The 26,620-nt window shown below is 44.1% G+C and overlaps 1 protein-coding gene across 2 annotated transcripts in view; it reads right to left on the reverse strand.

The window, feature by feature from the left end:
- Nucleotides 1–8,707: 8,707 nt before the first annotated feature.
- The window catches only part of LOC137645980 (transcription initiation factor TFIID subunit 13-like), a 30,388-nt gene continuing 12,475 nt past the window's right edge, over nucleotides 8,708–26,620 (reverse strand). For both annotated transcript variants that reach the window (XM_068379085.1, XM_068379084.1), the window contains exons 2-4: nucleotides 22,253–22,332; nucleotides 9,485–9,670; nucleotides 8,708–9,136 (exon numbers count right to left, since the gene is read on the reverse strand). In XM_068379085.1, the coding sequence (XP_068235186.1) occupies nucleotides 8,963–9,136; nucleotides 9,485–9,670; nucleotides 22,253–22,282 (390 nt within the window). In that variant the 5' untranslated portion in view covers nucleotides 22,283–22,332 and the 3' untranslated portion in view covers nucleotides 8,708–8,962. The remainder of the gene's footprint in view (nucleotides 9,137–9,484; nucleotides 9,671–22,252; nucleotides 22,333–26,620) is intronic.

The raw sequence follows: 26,620 nt of genomic DNA on the forward strand, positions 1-26,620 counted from the left end.
AATTTTTTAAAATGCTGCTCATAGTAACATTTATAAAAAAACAAATGCCCTTAAAGTCATTTGTTCCATCACTAAATACAAATCTTTTCCATCTTAATTAGGGAATATACTTTCGGCAAAGCTGGAGGACTAGCTATAAGACATTTAGCGAGTAAGAAAGGGGGGTTGGGCGGATAGTACCAGAGCTACCCTACTCGCACGCACACCTGTGCTTCCTCATCACTTATGCTCTTGGCTTAGTGGAGAGTGGACGTAGTCTCTCTTTATTGCTTAACCTTTTGACTGACTGGCCTTAGACTAATTTTTTTGCTTTCTCTCTTTTTTTCAGTGTGAGTGTTGCTGTTTTTAGGTCGGCATGCAAACTTGTCACTCCCTGTGCTCGGCCTACAGAGAATGCAGTTGTGCAGGAGGGTACCTGCGCAGAATGTCGGGAATAGTCATACTCCCAGATTTTGTAGACAACGAAAAAATTAGTCTAGGAGGGATTAGTCTCCTTCGAAGTCATCCTTGAAGGCAAAGAAACCTTGACTTCCTTCTTTGTCTTCTCGATCTCTGCCAAAGCTTCTGCTCATTCGGTCTCTCCGAGGAAATGATCAAGTAGAAACGGTTACTCTTTGACGCTTGGGCAACCCTTAGGACCCGAGGATTCCGCAGCCTCCCCCTAGCGAAGCGGCGCTGCCCACCACTTCAGGGGAGTCCTTCTCCCTTGATGACTTGCTTCAGCTGTGGCCTTCCGTAGGGTTTGCTGGTCCTCCAACAAAGGAAGGATTCATGCAACTTATTCAGCTGGGAGCACAGAGGAAACACACACTGGCTTCCTCGATCTCCCTCTTAGAGATTCCAAAGGTTCTGTTGTTGGCTATCAGAGGATTCAAAAATCATTCAGACCCCACTAGCTGAGTTGTTCTGATCAGATTGTCTGCGAGCACATTCCTCTTGCCTGGAATGAAAAAAGCCGATAGGGATACCGAATGTTCTTCTGACCATCTGAGAATCTCTACTGCAAGAAGGCATACAGGCTGCAAAAAGGTACTGCCTTTTTTGTTTGTTTAAGCCACTACTGTGGTGTTGTCGCTCGTCAACATCCCGGAGTGACCTGCCAGCAACTGATGGAACTGATGAAGAGCTAGGTATGCTGCTCGCATCTCTAAAAGGTTTATATGTTGGTACCTTTTAGACTCTGACCAAAGGCCGGACATCGTGTGATGCAGCAAGTGGGGCCCCCATCTCTTTTGATTCGTCTGCATAGAGCATCAAGTCCAGAGGAGGGACGAGAAGATATTGACCTCTGCAAAGGTTTACGTCTGCCATCCACCAAGTAGATCGTATATCTGTTCCCGAGTGATTGGAACTAGTGTGTCCGGCGGATCTCAGTGTTGGTTCCACACGGTCTTCAGCTACCACTGCAGGGATCTGATCCTGAGGCGGCTATTTGGAACTAGATGTAGGAGAGAGGTTAGGTGACCTAGCAGACATAGATCTTCAGATCTGAGGAAGGGTGATGCCACTTCTCTCAGCCTGTGAACTCTTTCGTCTGATGGGAAGAATTTCTGTTGGACGGTGTCTATGATCATACCGAGGTATACCAGTCTCTGAGAGGGATGCAGTGATAACTTCTCAAGATTTAACAAGATCTCCAGATCCTGACAAAATTCTAGAAGCCTGTCTTGGTAATGAAGAGGGGTTACCTCCAAGTTTGCTAGAACCAGCCAATCATCGAGATATCTGAGAAGACGAATGCCGTTTTTGTGAGCCCAAGACGACACTAGAGCGAACACCCTGGTAAAGACCTGAGATGCTGTCGCAAGACCGAAACAGAGAACCATGAACTGGTATATCTTGTCCTCGTGTATGAATCCGAGATACTTCCTAGAAGATAGATGGATTGGGATCTGGAAGTAAGCATCCTTGAGATTCACTGTGCACATGAAATCCCTTGGTCGAACTGCCTGGATGACCGTGTCTGCTGTTTCCACCCTGAACGGAGTGTTTTGGACAAACTTGTTCAGGGGAGATAGATCGATGACTGGTCACCCTATGTAAATAGCGTGGTTTGTATTTCGGTTACGGAACAAATGACAAATTCGGAGATAATTTGTATTTTTCCTAACCATACAAACCTTAGCTATTTACATAGGGTATTACTTTCGGCGTAGCTGAAATGACGAGCCATTAGATTTTACCAAGGGTTAGCACGGGGGTAGGGGAGGGGTAGCTAGCTACCCCTCCCCCCCACACACTAGTGAGCTGCCTCACTTCACTTAGAGGTAGGACTTGTCTTGGGGGACAGGGCTGGTGGGCAAATATGTGTAAATAGCTAAGGTTTGTATGGTTAGGAAAAATACAAATCATCTCCGAATTTGTCATTTGTTCCGTAACCGAAATACAAACCACGCTATTTACATAGGGTGACTTACCCTTAGGTAGGGTGGAAAGTCCCCAGCCTTACTGGCTTTGGCTTACCCGGGGACTCAGAATCTGAGTGAGCAGCACTCGAGAAAAAGAGTCCCTGCACCTTGCAAGTTTCTTGCTACGCAAGAAACGTGCGGCCTACATAAGCTTGTGTGTGGAGGGAAGAAGTGTGACTCGTCCTAGGAAGTCGACCTGAAGTCCTTTAGCTGGAATTCTAGGCTAGGACGTTCCCAATACCACCTCGTCAGGGTATGGGGGATGCGACAGTATTAACTTAATACTAGGAACACAAGGAAGCATGGTCTACTTGCAGAGGTTTGAGGTCAGCTATGCAGAGAACCCAGGATGCTGCTTTCCCCAAGAGAGGGGAGGATGAAGAAAGAAGTAAGGGCCAGACATACTTCTTTCATTCATGCAGTCTAAAACCGGGTAACAGTGCCCTCAACCTTCTGCTACCTGTCCATTAAGGAGCCTAAGGTTTGACCAGCTGTTGTGTAGCCACCACAGGGCCGATAGAAAACGTATCGAGGCTCCTGTGGGTCACGTCCTGCAGGTAGTGGGCTGTGAAGGTCGTTTGACGCTTCCAGACTCCAGCTTGTAGCACCTGCGTCACAGAGTAGTTCCTCTTGAAGTCCAGGGACGTTGCGATGCCTCTGACATCGTGTGCTCTAAGGCGACGTGACGGAGGAGGGTCTGGATTCAGGGCGTGGTGGATGAGCCTTTGACTCCAGGCTGAAAATGCATTTTTGATGACCCTCCTCTCCGTCCTCCGTGCTCCCAAACAGGGCTTGCACGTGAGGACGAACTGCAGCTGATCATTAAGATAACCCCTCCGACTCCTTACTGGGCATAGTAGGAGAAGGTCTGGGTCATCTGTTATAGAACGGAGACTCGAAATCCTGAAGGAGTCGAACCGAAGGTCCGGGACTCCAAGATTTTGAATCTAGTAACCAACTCAGGGACGAACCTGAATGTTACCTCCACCTATCCTCTTGAATGGGTGACGTCGTACGAGAGACCATGACGTTCGCTGACACGCTTGGCCGAGGCCAGAGCAAGCAGGAGTACTGTCTTCCAAGACAGGTGACGATCAGAAGTCTGGCGTAATGGTTCGCAAGGAGATCTGTTAAGAGCCCGAACCATGTTCCATTGAGGAGGTTTCACTTCCGATTGGAGGCAGGTAAGTTTGTAGTTTCGTATGAGCAAAGAAAGATCCAGCGAGGAGGAAATGTCTATTCCTTTCAGCCTGAAGGCAAGGCTTAAGGCTGAGCGATAGGCTTCCACCACCGAGAGCGAAAGGCGCATTTCCTCCCGCCGATATACAATAACTCCTATTGCTGGAATAGTGGCATCAAGGGGAGAGGTACCTCTCCCACGACACCACCCACAGAAGACTCTTCACTTCGCCTGGTAGACCCCCGCGGATGACTTCGCAGATGTCGAGACATCCGCTCCGCAACTTGTTGCGGAACGCCTCTCTCTGTGAGGAGATGCTGGATGGTCTCCAGGCGTGAAGCCGAAGCGATGCTACGGCTTGTGGTAGATGTTGCAGTGTGGTTGTTTGAGTAGCTCGTGTCGTGGGGGAAGCTCTCTCAGGAGTTCCGTCCGGAGATGCAGAAGTTCGGGAACCACTCTGCATGATGCCGCAGCGGAGCTATCAGAGTCATCGACAGGTTGACCAATAGTCTGGTCTTGTTGAGCCCCCTTCTCAACAGACAGAACGGTGGGAAGACGTAGACGTCGATGTTGTCCCACCGTTGTAGGAAGGCATCTTGCCAGAGTGCCTTGGGGTCTGGGACTGGGGAGTAGTACAGTGGCAGCTTGAAATTCAAGGCTGTCGCAAACAGGTCCACTAGGTCAGGACTTGTTGGCCACCAGGGGGGGCTGAAGACCACTCGGTACTCTCTATCTGTGAGGCCCTGCTCAGACTGTCGGAGAACACATTCCTTTGCCCGGAATGAAGCGACCCGATAGGGTATTGAGTGGACTTCGGTTCATCTCAGTATCTCTACTGCAAGATGAGAAAGCTGTTATGAAAAGGTACCTCGCTGCTTGTTGAAAAAAGCCACTACCGTGGAGTTGTCGTTCACGGAGTGACTCGCCAGGGTCTGTTGGGAGTGTTGAAGGGCCAGAATACGGCCTTCATTCCTAGCAGATTGATGTGGAGGTACCCTTCTGGTTCTGACCATAGGCCTGATTCAGAACATTCTCCCCCCCTTGTTTGACGAGTCCGAGAACAGCATCAAATGCGGGGGAAGGACGAGAAGATTCATTCCCTTGCAAAAGTTTCCGTAGGTCAACTACCAATGCAGGTCCATTCGTTCCGCAGGTCCCAAAGGGACCAGAATGTCCGGGGAATCATTGTCTTGATTCCACCGGGACTTGGCCCGCCAATGCAGGAATCTCATCCTGAGGCGGCCGTTTGGAACTAGCCTGGTCAAGGAGGAAAGGTGACCTAGGAGGCATAACCAAGATTGGGCTGGAAGCTCTCCTCGTCTGAGGAAAGTTCTGCGACTCTCCTCAGCCTTGCTATCCTGTCATCTGATGGGAAGGCTTGGAGATTGGAGTCTAATATCATGCCTAGATATCCCAGTTGTTGAGATGGAAGTAGAGAAGACTTCTCGAGAATTACCATGATCCTTAGATCTTGGCAAAGTCCCAGAAGCTTGTCTCGGTGTCGAAGAAGGGTCGCTTCCGAGACTGCCTGGGTTAGCCAGTCATCCAGAAAACGAAGGAGACGGATGCCGCTCCTGTGTGGCCATGAAGATATCAGGGTGAACATTCTGGTGAACACCTGCGGTGCTTTGGAGAGATCGAAAAACAGCACCTTGAACTGGTATATCTTGTCTAGGCTGAATTTCAAGTACTTCCTGGAAGACGGATGGATTGGGATCTGGAAGTACCTGTCCTTCAGATCCAGTTTGCACATGAAGTCTTGTGGTGTCACTACAAGCCTGATCGACTCTGCTGTTCCACGCTGAATGAAGTTTGTTCGACAAACTTGTTCAGGGCTGAGAGGTCGATGACAGATCTCCAGCCTCTAGATGCTTTCTTACAAGTTACAAGAAAGAGTCGACTGAAGAAGCTGGGGGGGGGGGGGAGCCGTCAATGACCTTTTGGAGAGCATCCTTCTAGAGCATGGTCTCGACTTCTGCCCGAAGGGCTAGCCCCTTTGCCGATCCCATGGCATAGGAGCTCAGCGACACTGGATTCGCTGTCAGTGGAGGTAGAGATGTAAAGAACGGGACGCGATATCCTTGGCTGATCACGGAGATCGTGCAGGAATCGGCCCAGAGTTGCTGCCACCTGAACGCCCAACCTTAGGCATCCCCCCACTGGGGACCATGCAGGGGGGTTGCCAATCCTAGCGTTTGCGGCCTCGGCCGCTCCCTCTAGGATTATTGCCTCCCCAGGAGGACTTCCCGCCCTTCTTGTCTCTGACAGGAGGGGGCTGCTGTTTAGACACCTTGTCTTAGCTGCCGGGGCCGGTTCCGATGTCCTAGGCTGACGAGGCTGCTGTTGTTGAGGCGCTGGAGGCTTGTAGGGTCTGGATGTAAGCGCCTTTGGAGGAGCGAATCATGATTCGACTTTCTCCACCTTTCAGCTGTCAGTTCCCCGTCCTTGGGCTCAAAACAAGGTCTTTCCAAGGATGGAAGTGTCTGAACTTGCCGACATCCATGGTTGGGACCACACGGAGATGTTGTCGTACAATTGAGTGGACTTCCTACACACACACACAGCACAAACACTGAAAAGGAAACTTACTGTATTTCTATATTCAAATATATACATAAACATAAGAATGTTTACATATATATTAAGTATAAGAAAAGTAAGTAATTAAGTAAAGACAAAACATTAATGACTGCCATGCGAGGACGGGACAGAGACGTCTGCTCATCGTCCGAGCCAAAAGTGAAGTGAGGCAGCTCACCAGTGTGTGGGGGGGAGGGGTAGCTAGCTACCCCTCCCCTACCCCCGTGCTAACTAGCGCGGGGGTAGTTTAACCCTCGTGAAAATGTAATGGCTTGTCATTTCAGCTACGCCGAAAGTAATACCCTATGTAAATAGCGTGGTTTGTATTTCGGTTACGGAACAAACGCCTTTTTCACAAGAGGGAGTTGACTGTAAAAGTCTGGAGACCTGCAACAGGTGGACTTCAAAGACCTCAAGAGTGTAAGACGTTGATGGCTCTGGAGATGGATCCTTCCTAGCACCGCACTGAAGGAGAAGTAAAGCTTCCTTCGTAGGGGGAGCAGAAACCGCCAAGGACAGCCACGCCTGCAACACATCTGCACTGCAAGAGAGAGTGGCTCCCCGGCAGCTGGAGGTGAAGTTGCTCCTCTAGGGAAGGCAACTAACCCCTCCCCCCCATACCCTCGTGGTTGCTGAGGAGCTATTCAGTCTGCGCTCCGGCTCGAACGTCCCCCGGAGGAAAGCGAGCGAGAAGGAGCTGTAGAAAGAGGTTTGGGTGTGCGAGAAGAAGAAAAAAGAGCTTTCTTCCCCCGTGATAGAGAGAGATTGTGCTTCGCTGTCGCCTTTCTACGCCGTCCAAACTTCTCCCATTGGGAGGCAGAGCACTCCCTCCACTTGTTAAAGGGTGAACCCTGCTTGCAGCAATGCTCTCTACATGTTGGACACAATGAGTGTGGGTCGGTATCCACTGAAGACACATAGGTACCACACGCAGCACCTTCGCACCCAGGACACATCCGCATGAGGGCATCAAGCACACCTGGAAAGAGAAAGAAAAAATTACAAAGTCCAATGGCAGCCTTTGGAGGAGAGAGACGAGATATCCGCTCTCTACAAGCCAAAAAAAAAGAAGTGACATAACTCATATCTGGAAGTATATATATAGGTGGCTGGATATCCCTCAGCCACCCGCTGCCTACTCACTCTGGTGGTTAGGCAGTGTTGACCCTTACCAATTTTAGTCTAATGGCTACCTCCCAGCTTTGCCGAAAGACAATCCACAATAAATAATTTAAGGTTTGTTAGTAAGGGAGCACAGAAACATTCAGTAGCCCAAGGTGTACGGAAGACACAAACAATCTTCACAACACACTATCTTCAGGATTGTGCACACAGGTCCCTGGACACATTTTCCATAGGCCCTATGGTAGCTGCCCGGCAAGTGGTGTACCGAGCTTTGCTCCTATCAGGACAAGCAGAATCGTGTCTAAAATAGTGGTTGCATTGTAAGTCTAAAGTTTAAAACTCAGACTGTTTAGCTTTCTTTCCTCTCTTGGGATCAAACAGTGGAATGTTACGGAGCTGGAAAAGACATTGATTCAGGCAAGCACGCTAGTGATGAACAGTTATTTTACCGATATAGTATACAAGTGTAGAGTCCCCACACTCCTTACGAGGGGGAGTGTGACAATTAAGGCATACCCAATACTTATATTAGTCCTTCACAGAAACATTGTTCCCACTGAAGATAGGTTCTTGTATGTAAAACTCCTGGCCCATGACGCAGTAAGTCATTCAACCCTGGATTATGTGGTGCAAGGATCCTTTGCTCTGCTTTCTTTACTGGCCTGAGAACCATGAACTTTGGTTGCTAGACAGCCAATCAGGCGAGTGGGAATTTTTCCCTTTTAATGACAAAGAGTTGTATTACCGTAGAAACAAATCACAAAAATTAAGAGTAATTTGTATTTTGCATAGCTGTACAAACCATTCTTTTAGATTTTACTTCCCGCTGCATCCATCCCACAAATCCCAAGCAAAATCAAAATGAAGACTCCGTGCATTGACAGACCCATACCACCAGTGGTTACTGTGTGGTGGCTGCCAGAACCTCAATAATTTGTCATTGTCAGTTTCTGGCTTTTCCCAGAAATTTGCCCCAACAGTACTAGGACTTTAGGTGATTTTATTGACCCTATTCCTTAATCTATCCTATCCAGCAGTTATAAATATAATATGCTTGGTTTGACAAAAGGAACAACCCAGCATATTATTCATCATCTAATTCTAAGGCATTCATGGTTGTTTTTAATCATATTAAGGTCACGAACTCAAGCAATATTCTACACCTTTCTACAATAAGCAGAAAAGACCTTCAAACTGAACCCTACTTGCATCCATTTTTACGTTCAACCTAGTAAATTAATCTCTATATTCACAAACATCAAACTTCATTTAGTAAATACAAAGTCCAAGTAAAATAACCTTGCACTTTTAAAACATCCCATGACCTGTTAGGTTAATATCTTGACTACCAAATATTTTTAGAAACAGTCTTTGATGAGGTTTGGTTACACCATTGAATAATACAAAAAAAAAAAATGTAGAATGCAGATTCTTTTGGTATTTCTGTGACATACTTTGTTATTACTTAAGAATAAAAATACTGCACTTCATCATCAGTATACCAACATTTACAAAAATTTCTGAATTGCAGAATGTATATAGTAAATTTAAACAGTAAAGCATTTTGTCTTGAAGAAAAGTCACTGTACTTCTGCTTCTAAAACACATAATCCTTCGTCGGACACAATGCTGTTGAACTGCCAATAGGCATGGAAAAGTACACCAGGATTCATAACCCAGCATATTTAACTTCATCAAAGGCTTTCCTTGCTTTCTTCAACTCTTCATTCATATTAAGAAGGTCGTGAACTCGAGCATACTTCCTCTTGTCTTTCCGCACTAAGTAGAGAACATCCTCAACTTGAACTCGACCTGATCTACCCACCTCCATTGCACGCTGTGTCTGAGGAAAAGATTAGATAAACAATAAGGAAATTTGGCATGTAGCTTCTATGCAAAATACTTGAGTATTGTATCCACACTAGTTTAATGGATAAAATAATGTACTTTAATTTAATTTTGTCTATAACAAGTCAGAAGAGGTCTACGATTTTTCTCAGCAAAAGAATTTATGATCTTTAATATTGAATCTCAGTCATGATATTCTAAGACTTTAACTTATGTACTATCAGAATCAAAGTCAGGTGTTTATTTAAATTTCTTAATTCTTCATATGCTAGGAGATCATTTCTGAATTGAAAAATAAAATCATACCCACCTAAGAGAAATCGTAATTTGATTATCAACTTACCATTTGTGTTATAAATTCTAATACAAGATCTTCTAAGAGGTCTACACTTTCTGTGTATGGATTTTGATCATCTCCAAAACCATACATCATGCATCGCAATTCCTTAGAAAACAATCTTTTTCTTCCTCCAGTTCCAGAAGACATGCTAGCTTCAGTTTGAGTTTCTCCAGTCTCTTCCTCTTCATACTTTTCAGGATAAGAAGAATATAAAGCATTCAATATGAAATTAGCCAGCCTTCAAAAAATATAAAAGATACAGTGCAGTACTAAACAAGAATTGTATTTTTTTAACTTTAAAAATTAAAATATGGCAAATTTTAAATGATAATTTGAATCTTTCCTAACTATACAAGCTGAGTCCTTTATGTAGATTAACATTCAAGGTGATTAGTAAATGATAGGTGAGAGTTTGGTACCACTAACCAGTATAAAATACTCACAGCACATCATTTTTATCTGATAAGAAGGACTCAAGTATATATAGTTTGAATTTTGGTAGAAATGTCTACTTAAAACTTACCCATAGCCATACTTTGAACTGCCAAAATGTGAAAAAATTTGGGTGTATTTAAGATAGTATCACTATCTGTGAACTTTCACTTCAAGATCATTGGGCAATATTCATTGAAATGTCATTTTCTTGGTCCAGTAACAATACTGTAACTCCAGCAACCTTATAATCAGCATCATAAGGGATATAGAAGCTAGTACAAATTTTGTATTAGGCTATAAAAACTGTTGTCTTTCTTAAGAAACAAAGGGGTGGGAAGGTAGGTTATATAGGGGGGGTTAGTTTTTTTCATCTAACCTCTTCTCGAGTTAACAGGAATATGGTTGGCTGCCGCTTAACAAAATGAGTCCATAGGAAGGGGTATAACATACCTCAATCCTATCTGATCCAATTTGTATTCAGCCTGGCTGCTTCCCAAAATAGGCCAAATGGGGAGGGGAAGAAGAAAATGAGCCAGTTATTTTACCTTTTATCCCAAGTTTATGCCAACCTTACATCTCAAAAAATTGCTTGTCAGTCCAAAGAGAGAGCTGCAAAAGCTGCACAGTTTGATAATCACGACAAGATCCAATTACCTGTGGAAAGCACCCATTAATTAAAAAGTGAAGATGTTTGGAGGCTTCTAGAACCCTGCCCTCAGTAGCTGTAAAACTGACAGGTTCTTGTGAAAGGCTAAGCTCTTGGTAGTGCTCTTGATGTCTTAAGCTTTTGTCTAAACCAGACTCTTCCCCTGCCAGTTGCATGCCTGAGGAATGAAAGAGGAACAAAATCTGAACCATTTTTTTTGCCATGTAGCATAGATTGTTAGACAGAGGCCAGTGAGGTAGACAATTTTCCCATGTACATTCCAAAGATAAAAATGACAGTGGACTATGATAAGATGATAAGCTTTACTATTTGCAATTCAATTTGCAGTGAGTTCAACCATAACATACTAATATATATTTCTCTCAACCAAATATAGTCTGGTAGATATATTCAATTATGGTCTCTTCCCTACATATGACCGAATGAGACAAGTTTTAGGCAAGCTTTAGGCATTCATTGGCCACAATATTGATACTCTGATCTGATGCCAAGATGCTATTGATGACGGACGTTCTGGTCAGGGGGTGTCATGGGGGGGGGGGGGGGGGGGGGGGGAATTGCCCTCCCCAAGACTCAACCTGCCCCTCGCAAAAACCCCAAGAAGTAACAACAGCTGGTTTTCCATTTTTCCAATTAAAATTCAAATGAGTCATCACTTTAACATCGCACTTAGTTATATAATTATTTGTGACGAAAACTAGTGAACAATAATAAGTTGACTTTTAAAGATGCAAGACTCCTGGTTTAACCAAACATTTATTGAAGTGAGACTTAGAAAATAGAAGGATTCCTCAAACTTACTAAAATTGAAAGACATGCAAATGCTGACTAGTTGGTTGAATTTTACAGCAGCAAAAAAAAAAAAAAAAATCAAAGATGAAATTTATGCCAGCAGGTCAAAATAGGTAGAGGTAAACAGAGAACATGTGAAGTGTTTGCTGCGTGTCACAGATTTACAGGGTAGGCAAGGTTTAGTCTTCCAGTCCATGATGAAAGTAAAACTCCAGAAAATAGAGGAAACTTCTATGAGACGCTCGATATGTTAGCAGACACAAATGAAATTTTGCTTATAAAGATGGATGTAAGGTATGGCCACTACACATCCCCAGAGTATCAAAATAACTTAATACATGTGTTTGGCAGTAAAGTTCACAAAAATGTATCTGCACAAATAAAGAAGGAAAAGAATTTTTCAATATTAGTAGATGAAACAAGAGATCAGTCAAGAAAAGAGCAATTAAGCATAATAATAAAGTTCTTTGATGGCGAAATAATCTAGATGTTGTGGTACCTATCACATGCAAAGTCTAGAGGCCTAATCCCTTGCAAATTTTATTCTGAAGAAGTTAAATGAGCTAGGATTACAACTGTCAAATTGCATAGCAGAGTGCTATGATGGGGCAAGCATTATGAGTGGATGGGCATCAGGAGTTCAGGCTCGTGTAGCAGAGAAAGTTCCCCATGCTATCTACATACACTTCTATGCTTATTGGCTCAATCTAGTCCCCCATAGATTGTGTGAAGAACCTTGATGACCTTGCAGATTTCTTTTCAACCATGCAGACTTTGTATAACTATGTTTCAATTGGCAACTCAAGACATGAGCTTTTTGTTAAATTACAAAAGGAGCTGGGACAGCAAGTACTAGGAATTAGAGAGAACAGTTACCGTTTTTCCCACATCGGATCGTCCGAAGAGACGGGACCTGCTTTCACCAGGGCTCCGTCCTCCGGATACACACCTGCCCCCCCTCAGTCCCCCCACTTGCCTGGACCGAAGACATAATCCCACTGTCCGGTAATTCAGACTCCTGGGGAAGGGCCACAGGCCGCTTCCATGCAACAGACTTACCTCGACCCCTACTCTGAGTAGGGGAAGACGGCAGAGAGACTCTGTCCGACGGAACGCCGGGCGAAGCAAGGGGAGAAGAGACGCTGGACTTCCTAGGGGACCGACGAGAGGCCTTCTTCTTCTTAGTGCCGTACCACAGCCACTGCACTTCATTCCAGGATTCGCACTCCGGACACGTGGCTGTAGGGAAACACACAATGCCCCTAAACGATGAACACAAGGAGTGCGGGTCAACTTCGGGCTTAAAGAGGAAAGCGCCACACGATTTCCCGGCTACAAGCCCAGGGCAACGACAGGGATGCTCCATAACGCACGAGTAATACACCACGAGACACAGGAACACAAGAGGGAAAGGATAGGGACACACACAAAGGGACCACATGGGGACCATGTGAGACACAAAGGGATCGGGGACACAAAGGGTCACACTGGGTTAAAAGAGAGCGTCGGGGTGTTAACGCCGACGCGACCAGAAACTTACTGGAGAGCGAGACCTGAGCAAGCATGCTCTCTGATCCCGGGTCGTCTCTGGGCGAGTATCACTCCGCCAGAGATGCCCCACATAGAAAACGGGAGTAGGGTAAACTACACAAAATTCTGGTCGGATGGGAGGAGATCCCAGATACTCCTAAGAAAGTAGTTTAAGGTAAGTACTTTTTGTTGGAACAAATGAAGCTATTCTTGAAGTACTAAATTCTCTATCTTGGAGATTTGTAGTTTTTCTATTTGTTGCAGATAAATTGTTAATGTAAACAAATTGTCTGTCAGAGAAGCCTCAAGAAAAAGGTATACCCATTGTTGTGACTGTAGATCTAATCACATCAACAACAAAAAAATTTGGTTAATATGAGAACTGACAGAGAATATGAGAAGTTGTATGATGAAGCACAAGAGTTGGCTAAAAATTTAGAATTGATGTACCAGAGGTAAGTGCCACTGTGCAAATAGCTAGCAGCTAGAGAATACAATAAATATCAGACTTAAAAAGTATTTCACAACAAGTACAACTGGGAAGCAGCAGGGACTAATGGCATCTTCTCAGAACATCAATCTAAAGCAACATTTAATGACAGATTTGTATTTGCCAGTAATACATAAGTGCACTGCTGAATTTGACAGCAGATTCAGCAATAACATTGATTTATTTCAATCTCTCTCTGCATTTGACTGTCCGTCAAAGCAGTTCTTTGATGAGGAAAAGCTAATTCTGTTCACAAAGTACTTCAGTGCACACATTGATTCAGTGCTCTTGGTTTCACAGATTCATTCTACAAAGCCGTTAGCTATTTATAGGGTATAGACGAGCCATTAAACTTTTCGCAAGGATTAACCACCCATACTGCTAGTTAGTGGGGGGGGGGGGCTTAGCTACTCCTCTCACTCACACACCTGTGACAGTAACTCATTTTGTTTGGAGGTAGAACTTTAAGGGGGACTGGGTTGGCAGGCAAATCTGTATAAATAGCTACAGTTTTGTATCGTTACGAAAAATACAAATCACTTCCAAATTCAAATTTGTCATTTATTCAGTAACTGGAATACAAACAAACGCTATTTATAGGGGTTGACTCGCCCAATAGGAGGGTGGACGTTCCTGCCAATCTGGCTTTTTGGCTTTGACCCGGAGATTCCCCTGTGTGTTAGCACATAGTAGGTGGAAATCCTACACCTCCCTAAAGCTGTGTGTTTGTGATATTAGCAATGTGGCTGTCAAGGTAAGAGTTCTTCCGATTCAAAGGAATTGTTCAAGGTCACCAAGACATTCCCAATACTACCTCGCCAGGGTAGGGGGACGTAACAGTAATGACACAATACCAGGTTACACAAGGGAACAATGGTTTACCTGCAGTTAGTTAAGGTCAGCTATGCAGGGGACCCTGGATGCTGATTTCGTCAAGAAAAGGGGGGGGGAGGGGATGAAGAAAAGAAAGAGCCAGTCATTCTTATTCAGTTAAATCAGTTGTTGTGCAGCCACCACAGGGTAGATAGAGAACTTATCAAGTCTCCTGTGGGTTACATCTTGCAGATAGTGGGCGGTGAAGGTCGTTTCATGCTTCCACATGCCCGCTTGTAGAACCTATGCCTCATAGATGGTGTTCTTTGTGATCATCCTCATGACCTTCCCCGTGCTGATGAAGTGTTTACACTCGGGGCGAGCTCTCGTAGTTTCCTCGAGGAAAGGCTTCCAGTTTCTCTTGGGCATAGTAACCATTGATCTGGATCACTGGTGATGTTGCAAAGGACTTCCAGACCGAAGGTTTAGAAATTAGGTTGAGCATTACTTGACCCATCGTCGTGAATAAGAGACATTAAGGGTGTCTCATGGGGTTCGCCGACTCACTTGGCAGAAGCCAACATGAGCAGGTAAACCTGTCATCAAGGCCAGGGTCTCCTTTCTAACTAATGGTCCGTCGGCTCAAAACTCCATACAAGGGCAATGCCAGTCTGAAGGTCCTAATGCTGGCATAGTGGTATTGAGGGGAGGGATACCCCTTCTATGATATTGTACCAACATACAATCCACTTAGTATGGATTGGCAGAAGCCAAAGATCTATCTGGGTATCCAGAAATTCTCTTTGCAACCTGTTGCGGGAGAGACTCCCTGAGGGGAGGAGGAGTTGGATAGTCTCTAGGCGTGAAATCGCAGCTAAGATACTGCTTTGTGAAAGATGTTCACATGTGGGAGTTAGTCACTGATGGGGTTCTCTCCGGATCTCCGTCGGGAGTTGCAAATGAGTCAACTAGGCATGAAGAGTCTGCTGGGCCAGACGAATCTTGCTGATGGGACAAGTCTTGCTGGCGAGAGAAGTCTGATGGCCTGTTCCCGAAGATCAAAGGTGGGGAATGGATGAATCCAATGCCCATAGGATCTTTCAGGATCTACATCAGTAGGAGAGACGAGTCTTCTAATGAGACAAGACTGCTGAGGATGAGGCCTGCTCTGAAGGGCAAGGGGGGAGAATAGGTGAACCCAATTCCCGTGCTAGGAATCCCTTGAAGAGGAGACCAACCAGGAAAAGGAAGATTCTCTAGCAATTGGGGAAGGCGGCCACTGTTTGCTGCCGCTGTCAGCGATCCTTTGCGCAATCAGGAAGATTGCTGCATACTGCCTGGTGGAGGAACTACTCCTTCGGCAGGGGAGGGAATGAATCCCTCTCTTCGCTGGAAGAATCCTTCTAAGGGGAGACCAGAGTGAGAAGGAAGTCTTTTCCGCAGAGGGGAAAGACACAATCTACATCTGCTGCGGTAGTTGGTGATTCTCCCCAAAACGGATGGGAGAGTTCCAGCACCTAGAGGTGATCCTCTTGGCTGTACACTCTGTTACCTAGCCCCAAGTTCTAGCACAAGTTGAAGGTCGACATCGGGCAAGGTACATGAAATGAGCCGAAGCTCAAACTGAGTTCCCCTCGAGGAGGGAGTGGTACCTCTTTCTCGCAAGAAGGTTACCCTCATCTCTGAGGAAGTTTAAGAGGCGGTTTCATTCGGGCTCTGACCACAGCCCAGAGGCTGAGTGGTACAGCATGCCCCCATCCCCCTTTGATGCATCTTGAAGGAGAAATCAATTTGGGGAAGAACTGAGGAGATTGACTCTCTGGATGAGATTCTCATCTAACAACTTCCTTATCAGGAGAGTCTTTTCCACAGACTGGAAAGACACGATCAACATCTGCTCCCGTAGTTGGTGATTCTCCCCACAATGGTAGAGTTCCAGCACCTAGAGGCAATCCTCTTGGCCGTACTCTCTGCTTCCCATCCCCGAGTTCTAGCCCAAGTTGAAGTTTGACATTGGATGTTATACGTGAAACGAGCCGAAGCTCAAACCGAGTTCCCCTCAAAGGGGGGGGGGTTACCTCTTTCCCGCAGGAAGGTTGCCCTCATCTTTGAGAAATTTAAGAAAACCCTTGTGACAATTCTCAGTGCTTGGCTAAACTGAAGAACTATTCCTCGACATCAAAGGCTGAAGACGGATGTCCCGAAAAGGGGAGCTAGGAGTATTAGTCCCAATGGTCGATCCTGTCCAGGAAGCCATGGGCTAACTGTTTGTATGATCGCAAACCTTCCTCTTGTATAACAGGGTTTGAATATCAAACTCGGTCCACGAGGAGAGGCTAAGCTGGAGCCATCTGTAAGAAGTGACCAAAGAAGTTTGGCAGTATCTTGACGAACCGCTTCTTCCCATGAGACCGGATGTTCCGATCACGAGGATAAAGAGAGACCGCTTTGCGCTTCCTAAAGGGGGATGGAAGAGACAAGAGAGTATCTTTTGCATTGGATGTGGATTCTCCGTCCTTGGTGAAAAACATGAGTTACATATTTTGAGCTTGTAGGAGGAGTTTTACCTTTATTGGAAAAACCTCGCTCTAGGAGAAAAGATCATCTTTTCAAACAACACCAGCAGAAGGGAGAGTTCCAGTTACGGAAGAGAGTCATTGTCTGAGTTCAAGAACAAGACCGAGTCTCATGAAGGGTTGGGCATCTATGGTTCCTCAGGAAAGGATTTCGCAGATGGAGGCTGATGGTGCTCACACGAAGGTCTAAGGGCGTAAAGTATAGGCTGACGGAGACTGGGAGTACACAAGATAACAACAACCTCTGGTGTTCTAGTGGGTCACCTATCCCAGGGTTGACCAGAATTCTAGCAACTAAGTTGCCATAGCTGTCACATTTAGACAGCAATGAATTCAACTTCTGAGAATGAGAGGATGCAGGGTGGGGGGTGGGGAAACCCAGTTGGGTTGTGCCTCCCGATGCAGGGGGAGGAACAGATTCAAGGGATCTGCCTCCTTCTGTAGTAGGAACGAAGTGAGGGATGAACGTCCGCCAACGTACAGGATTCGATGAAGAAACCTGGAAACATGACTGCGGTTTCTTCGAAGTTCGGAGGTGATGAAAACTTCGGGAACCAAAGACCGAAGAAACCCTGTTTGTGAGAAACAAAGCACCCAAAAGGCAAGAGGGGTATCAAGTGTGAAGGGTAACCCTCGTGCATTACCTCAGTCATTGATGGAGTGCTGGGTAAGATTCCCAGAAGGAAATCTGCGTTAAACTCCTTCAACTGTACGTGGGGGGGAGGGCCCTACCGAAATAGCGTAAGCCCAATGGGAGAGGTAAGAAGATGATCTATGTCGTCTACAGAAGAGCACTCTTCGAAGAAAGATTCTCGGGAGCAGCTCCTTCAACTCTACTTGGGAAGGCTACTAAAGTAGCATAAGCCCAAGAGAGAGGAGAGAAGACGATCTTGACCTGGGTTATTGAGAAACACGAGCTAGCGTACGGTGAGTAAGCAAACGTAAAGTTGACAAACGGAGAGCTGTCGCCTGTCAAGAACGGCGAGAAGAGATCTGAGACATTGCTGTAAAAGAAAGCCTGTTTAGGAGAAATACAATTTTTTTTTTAAATTTTATTTGCAATTGTATTATTTTACTATTGATTAGTTTTAGGAATTTAGTTAGCTCATGTCCATTATCACTCAAAATTTCTTTGTTTTTTTAGCAGATGGCTGATGACGTGTCCATACAGCCAGTAGGGCTTTTAAAGTTTAGGTAGATTTATAACAACACATCAACTCTAGTATAAGGAAGAGCTGTCACCTGAATACTGAGATCCTCGTTCCTCTGATATTTACAAGGATTTAATGTGTTGCTGTTGGATGTAAACAAAGGTAAATCTGATGAAATGAACAGAGAGGTACTGTCATGAATAAGTGTGAGGATATCAAAGACAAAGTAATCGACATACATCATTAAGAAGATGCATGTATCAAAATAACCAATGTTATTTACTGAACATACCCACACCTACATGTCTAATGTGGTGCCATTGGCTTGGCTTACCTTAACATCAGTGTCAGACCAAGAAGGGCACAGTGGAATAAATGATCCCGACAGGATATATCACTTGACAAGAGGTAGAAAATAGCCCCATAGTTGGGTGCTATTTTTTCTGATTGAAAGTTTTTACCTGCTGATACTATTCTTGTATCAGAGAATAAACAGTTCAAGTTGCACGTTATTACAACACTAGTAAGTACGACCAAGAGACCTGTACTTTGTCTATATGAGTGTAATTTGTAATATGCAAAACTTAAAAGTTAGCTTCTGTGGAATGTCTTGTGTTGTTCAGTATGCAAGCAAATAAAATAAAAGTACAATTGTCTATGAGTGCCATGTAAAGCATTATGCAGGCATTTGAATTTTCATATTGAAAGAAATTCCCAAGTGTGAGGGAATTTGACAAGACAATATTATTGTGAATTAGCCTGGCTGTGATGAAATGATGCTTGTGAAGAATCTTTATTCTCCCAGTGAGTTTGTAGGAGGAGGAGTAGGGCAATGTTATGCTGCACACATATACGTCCTGAGGCCAACTTTAGTTATAATAAACATTACTGAACCCGTGTGATTTATGTTTTCACTAAATGTGTGGCTTTTTGAGAAACCTGTTTCTGATCATTTTTTTTTTTTTTTGGCTATGGGAGTGTCCAAACAGGTAAACAATTTATTTATTTATTTTCTTTTTGTCAAATTATGTTTTAATCTAGTTATTGTGAGGCTGGAGTATAAAGGGATACTAGTTTTTTCTCACAATAGAAATTTCCTTATTGAAGTATTTGTATACCTTTTCTATTCTTTCATTTTTGTAATAAACTATTTTTTTTTTTGTTAATTTTTTTTTTAATATACTTCCTCCCTTAGTGTGTTTACGTTCCAGCATATGAATACATTAAGAATGCAATTTTTCTTTTTCCTAATGCTCTTAAAGTTTACTTAAGCTTGAAGAAATCTTACCTAAAGAAGATAGAGCTATTTATTATAGATTGCTGATTTTCCCTAGAATTAAATCAACAGTCATACTACCTGTTTATTCAACAAGCTCAAGGTAAGAAAAGATAAGGAAATTTGAGGTTTTAGCTGTGTCCCCTTGAGGGGTAGTGCCCAGTGCCCAGTCCTCTTGACTGTTTACCTTTTGCCCAGATTTCTAAGTATTCCATCATTTTATCTTTTTGTATAGTGAACGTTGGGGTGTGGTCAGCAATTGGAAACTAGGCAGTCTGCGTGCTACACCTGGCCACGGTCCTCAAACCACTACAATGCTCAGCAAGCTGGCAATCGACAATCAGTTTGTTGAAGAAGAGAAGTATGGTTTGACGATTGGTGAATTGGCAATCGGCGAGCTGGAGATTGGTGATTGGCGAGACTAGAGATCGATGATCGGTGAAAGACGAGCTAGCAATCGGCGATCGGCAAACTGACTAATGGCAATCAGCGAGCTGGGGATCGGCGATTGGCGAGCTGGGATCAGCGATCTGCGAGCTGGGGATCAGCGATCGGTGAGCTGTAGATCGACGATTGGTGATTGGCAGGCTGGAGATCGGCGATCAGTGAGATGGAGATCGGCGATCGGTGAGGTGTAGATCGACGATTGGTGATCAGCAGGCTGGAGATCGGCGATCAGTGAGATGGAGATCGGTGATCGGAAAGCTGGAGATCGATGATCGGTGAAACACAAGCTAGCAATTGGCGATCAGCGAGTTGGTGATTGGCAAGCTGACGATTGGTGATTGGCTATCGACAACTGGTGATCAGCGGGCTAGCAATCGGTGACATTATCCCAGTCGTCGATGGCAGGTCAAGAAACCCGAAGATTCGATGGGCGACAGCGAGCCACAAACAGCAGTTCGATGGCAAGAGGTCAAAGAGGAGTGTTGGACAGGCGAATGCTGCACGGCTGGCAAACGGTGAGTCCGGGAGAGTCCAGTGAGACAGGCGAGGGTCGGGAACCAGGGGGTGAATGGGGACTGTGGCCAGACTGCCTAGTGGCCAAATGCCGACCACAATACGTTTCACTACACAAAAAGAAAAGATGAAATACCCAGAGATCTGGGTAAAAGGTAAAAAATCAAGGATGAACTGGGCACTGGCACCACCCCTTGATTTCATACTGGGCAAGAGGACCCAGCTAGAACTGTAATTGCTTAATATTATTCTAGAGTTATGCTGTTTCACTTATAGTCCCTCCAAAGCGGGACTATGTAAAAGACAAAGGTTTATATTCATACTGGAACAAAACTAATTTCATCATGGGATGAATCGGGCCTTATACTCGTAAAAGCATAAGCTTATTAGGATAACCATATTTGAAACATAGCTGTAGCCTTGCAAAGTGTATTGGCTCCTCCATGTTGACCAGTTTTTCTAATTTTTTTTCTATAGTCTATAGGTTTGATCAATCACTTTATATTTCTGTACATATTGTTTTTGTTATTCTTGTTAATTTTGTTTTAAAGTATGATGTCTTTTTTTTATTCCCATTAATTCTTATGCTGTCTGGAGACTTGAGTGAAATCCGGGACCAGTACATCCTAGATTTTCGTCAAAATTTTTTTATTACTTTGGATATCGTTTATTTATTTCCTTATTTCCTTTCCTCACTGGGCTATTTTTCCCTGTTGGAGCCCTTGGGCTTATAGCATCAGGAAAATCAACCGCATTAATCAAGGAGTAAAAAGGCTCATTACTTTGACATAAACAAATCTAACCTTATTAGATTCATAAAACTGGGAAACTGTGCTTTAACTCCATCAACTTCCTCTTAAAGTACTAAACTAAAACTTATTTGGCTAGATACCAAACTGGCTATGCACTCTGTGACAGATGAAAGGGTGGGGCTTCCCTTTATACTACTGGCACTAACCAATTACAGTACCTTATTCTTGGATCCATCACCAACTTCTGTAGGACCAACTCAACCCATTCTGTCATGTTTTTTTTTTATAAACAATTTGACATAGACCTGTATCCTGACAGCAGGTCGTATTCCTGTTCAAATTCTAGTAGAAAATTATTGGTATAGTATTTTCAAAACAGCGTACAGTACTAAATCAGTTAAGCTGGAGAGGTGCACCTGACGATGATTACCTGAAGTTCTTCATATCTCTATTCTTGTGGTTGATGTTCCTCCCATAGCACTATCTATCAAGACACCTATACATCAGGGGAAGGGAAGATAGATGGGGTGAGATATGGATTTTTTCTGTTCTGTTTTCTTATTTTGATGTAGGAAAACTGGTGGCTTCAATGATATTAGCATTATAACTATGGTGTAAAGTAATATTTATTAGGATACTGCAAAAGTTCAAAAGTGTGGGGGGACTATCAACAGAGAAATCTGTTCAGAAGCTGTAAAATGGATTAAAATGGATTGTTCAAGTAAAGAAATTTCCTATAATGTACAGAAGACAGAATTGCAGGTTAAAGGCTTTAAGGCCACTCATGAATGGCAGAGACAAGGGACAGTGACACTGCCCTATCGAGCAGGACAATGCCCTAGAGACTGATCATATATATGGTCAGCGCCCAAGCCCGTCTCCACTTTAGCTAAGAACAAGGAGGACCAGGCAATGGCTGCTGATGACTCAGCAGATAGACCTAGAGGGGTCTCCCAAAACCTCCATCCTTACTTCACAAGGATTGAGGGAGACTCGAACCCCAATCTGGCATTCACCAGTCAGGGACGTTACCACATCGGCCAAACAAACAAAAGAAAGGGTATGAGAACTTGAACTCGGCTGGAAATCAGACTGAGCACACATTACTGAAGAGTAAATTCCCAGACATCTAATCCCATGATAAAAACGTTTCATAAAAACTCAATGACAATGATGGTATGAATTGTTTATTTTATGGACACATTAACATTAATGTGATTACAGTACAAATGTATATTGTTTATGGTAATATGTGTTAACATAGTAACAATCATGTATTGTACCTTATAGTTAACACATTATCTTACAAGAATCAAAAGAATAACTTACCTGATCAAAACTATCATCTGCAGAAGCCATTTCTCTCAAATTAAATGAAGGATGACCTTCTATTCAGCAAATTAGTAGCCCTGAAATATATATGACTACCTTTAGAAAAGAATAAAATACAGTTTTAATCATGCAAAATAAATTTCTTTATGCAACTCCACCAAATATGTCTCGATGATTAATCGGTTAATATGAAACAAATACAGTATCAATTTTCCAACTTCTGACATAATTACATTGAAGTAAGCGTTTTAAGCTTTAAAAATATATATCTAACGACTTTGAGACAAAGGAATAAACAGTATATCCAGATTAAAACACCTAGAAGACAATTCCTCCATTCTCTCATATTTCCTATCTCATGATGCAGTAACTTTACATGCAGGATCTTTGATCATTCTCCTCACAAAAAGCTAGTTACTTTTACTTTTACGTTTCAGGCTCTATCATTACAATTATTTCATTTAAGCATGTATCACAACATTGTCAGTCAAGGATAAAATAATTCTCAAATGCATCCTGTTCATTATGTCTTTAACTTGTAGAAAAAACTGTATATACTAAACAAAGAAAACAACACAGTTAAAAGACAAATTTGGAAGTAATAAGAAATTTTCATAATAAAATGTTATTTTCCTTAGTAAAATAAATTTTTGAATATACTTACCCGATGATCATGTAGCTGTCAACTCTGTTGCCCGACAGAAATCTAAGGTCGGGATACGCCAGCGATCGCTATACAGGTGGGGGTGTACACAACAGCGCCATCTGTGAGCAGGTACTCAAGTACTTCTTGTCAACAAGAACTCAATTTTCTCCTCGGTCCACTGGTTCTCTATGGGGAGGAAGGGAGGGTCCTTAAATTCATGATCATCGGGTAAGTATATTCAAAAATTTATTTTACTAAGGAAAATAACATTTTTCAATATTAATCTTACCCGATGATCATGTAGCTGATTCACACCCAGGGTGGTGGGTGGAGACCAGCATACATGTTAACATTAGAAGCTAAGTATCCCGAGTTTCATTTTAGCAGTTATTCAAAATAACAAACATAAAATAAATAAGTACCTGGTAAGGAAGTCGACTTGAACCATTACTCTGCCTTTTTAAGTACGTCTTCCTTACTGAGCCTAGCGATCCTCTTAGGATGCTGAGCGACTCCTAGGAGCTGAAGTATGAAGGGTTGCAACCCATACTAAAGGTCCTCATCAAAACCTCTAATCTAGGCGCTTCTCAAGAAATGATTTTGACCACCCGCCAAATCAAGTAGGGTGCGAAAGGCTTCTTAGCCTTCCGGACAACCCAAAAATATTTCAAGAGAAAGATTAAAAAGGTTCTGGAATTAGGGAATTGTAGTGGTGGAGCCCCCACCACTACTGCACTCGTTGCTACGAATGGTCCCAGAGTGTAGCAATTCTCGTAAAGAGACTGGACATTCTTAAGATAAAAGACGCGAACACTGATTTGATTTTCCAATAGGTTGCGTCGAATATATTTTGCAGAGATCTATTTTGGTTAAAGGTCACGGAAGTTGTGACAGTTCTAACTTCGTGTGTCCTTACCTTCAGCCAAGCTTGGTCTTCCTCATTCAGAAGGGAATGAGCTTCTCGTATTAACAGTCTGATAAAAATAGGATAAAGAATTCTCTGACATAGGCAAAGATGAATTCTTAACTGAACACCATAAAGCTTCAGACGGGCCTCGTAAAGGTTTTAAAATAGAACTTAAGAGCTCTTACAGGACATAATACTCTTTCTAGTTCATTTCCAACCATACGATAAGTTTGGAATATCGAACGATATTGGTCAAGGCCGAGAAGGCAGCTCGTGTTTGGCTAGAAAACCAAGATGTAGAACATGTAGCCGTTTCGGATGAGAATCCGATGTTCTTGCTGAAGGCATGAATCTCACTGACTCTTTTAGCTGTGGTTAAGCATATCAGGAAAAGAGTCTTAAAGGTGAGATCTTTCAGGGAGGCTGATTGAAGTGGTTCGAACCTGTCTAACATAAGGAATCTTAGAACCACGTCTAAATTCCAACCAGGTGTAACCAAACGACGCTCCTTCGTGGTCTCAAAAGACTTAAGGAGGTCCTGTAGATCTTTATTGTTGGAAAGATCTAAGCCTCTGTGACGGAAGACTGATGCCAACATGCTTCTGTAACCCTTGATAGTGGGAGCTGAAAGAGATCGCTCTTTCCTCAGATATAAGAGGAAGTCAGCTATATGAGTTACAGAGGTACTGGTCGAGGATACGGATACTGACTTGCACCAGTTTCGGAAGATTTCCCACTTCGATTGGTAGACTCTAAGGGTGGATGTTCTCCTTGCTCTAGCAATCGCTCTGGTTGCCTCCTTCGAAAAACCTCTAGTTCTCGAGAGTCTTTCGATACTCTGAAGGCAGTGAGACGAAGAGCGTGGAGGCCTTGGAGTACCTTCTTACGCGTGGCAGACGTAGCAGGTCCACCCTTAGGGGAAGAGTTCTGGGAACGTCTACTAGCCATCGAAGTACCTCGGTAAGTTATTCTCTCGCGGGCCAGAGGGAAGCAACTAGTGTCAACTTTGTCCCTTCGTGAGAGGCGAACTTCTGCAGTACCTTGTTGACAATCTAGAACGGAGGGAATGCATATAGATCTAGATGAGACCAATCTAGTATAAAGGCATCTAAAAGAACTACTGCTGGGTACGGGATAGGTGAGCAAAGTATTGAGAGCCTCTTGGACATCGAGGCTGCGAAGAGATCTATGGTTGGCTGGCCCCAGGTGACCCAAAGTCTCTTGCATACATCCTTGTGGAGGGTTCAATATGGAGGAATTATTGTCCCTTCCTACTGAGACAATCTGCTAAGACATTCAAGTTGCCTTGGAAGAAACTTGTTACTAGTGAAAAGTCTAGACCTGTTGAACAGGAGAGGAGGTCACTTGCGAACTCGTACCATGTCAGAGAGTAGGTCCCTCCTTGTTAGGAGATGTACATCAAAGCAGGGAGTTGTCCGTGTTCACCTCCACTACTTTGCCTTGAAGGAGAGACCTGAAGCTTTTCCAGGTCAGACGTACTGCCAGAAGCTTCTTGCAGTTGAAATGCATTGTCCTTTGACTCGAGTTCCATAATCCCGAGCATTCCCTACCGCCTAAGGTCGCACCCCAGCCTACGTCCGATGCGTCTGAGAAGAGAACGTGGTTGGGAGTCTGAACAGTCAAAGGGAAAACCCTATAAAAGGTTGATAAAGTCCTTTCATCAAGTCAGACCAGACTTATCTTCCGGAAACCGGGATCGAGACCGCTTCTAGCGTCTTGTCCTTTTCCAGTGAAGAGCTAGATGAAACCGAAGAGGACGGAGGTGTAGTCTTCCAAGCGACACCAATTGAACCACGGATGACAGTGTCCTAACCAGACTCATCCACAGCCTGACAGGCCCGTGTTCCTTCTTCAGCATCTTCTGGATGGATAGCAGGGCTGGGGGTTGATCGTCTTGTTCAGCCATGTCCTCATCAGAGGGTTCCTCATCCGAAACTGATGAGGAAACGGCAACGGAGTGGGCAACGTCTGACTCGCTGAATCCGGTCGCACTGGTGGATGCGTGACGGAGCCGGACACAAGATCATGGTACTGCTGCACAGTCTGTGAATTGTCAACCATGGGGAAGCGAGGAAGTACAGCGACAACCCGAAACTGTCTAGACTGTCTGGGTTGTTCAGACAACCCCTTATCGGGTTGCTGAGGTTGCCGCACTGCGTCACAACAAGTCACCTCCGCTGGTTGTTGAACGTCTTCCCAGTGACACACTGAACGTCCACAACCACCTCCGAGAGTCGCTTAACGTCAACGTGCGACTGGCAACCCACACTGGGTCGCACCGGTGGAGGAACCATCTCAACTGGCGGACGTGAGTAGGATACCTCAGCGTCAACAGGGCGTACAACCAACCGGTAGGAAGGTTGTTGGCAAGAAGGTTCTTCTCCGTAAAAAATCCTCTATCAAGGACTAAGCTTGGACTGCATGTCTTGCAACAAAGCCCAAGGTCTATGGGAGCAGGTGTGGCAACAGACGGGGTTAGCGACTGAAGCGGAACCATTTACCCTCCCTGGAAGCATGTTATGCTTTAATTAAAGTCCATAGGAGGCTAAGCAGCTTAAGGCTCCTCTCCAAATGACAGAGTCCTCAAGGGAATATCAGAAGGAGGGAGAACAGCACTTTCTCATCTACAGGAACCATGTCCGAGAAAAGCTAGGTTATCTCAGTGAGGGTTTCACTGGTGCATAAGCAGCAGACCAGAAGGCAACATTATGAAACTGCTTGACAGTCTGTGAACTGTCAAAAACTGAACTGTCAACACCAACAGGTGCGTGAGGACATACAGCACTGGTGT

The sequence above is a fragment of the Palaemon carinicauda genome, chromosome 8 (assembly GCF_036898095.1).
Source record: "Palaemon carinicauda isolate YSFRI2023 chromosome 8, ASM3689809v2, whole genome shotgun sequence".
In the NCBI taxonomy this organism is placed as follows: Eukaryota; Metazoa; Arthropoda; class Malacostraca; order Decapoda; family Palaemonidae; genus Palaemon; species Palaemon carinicauda.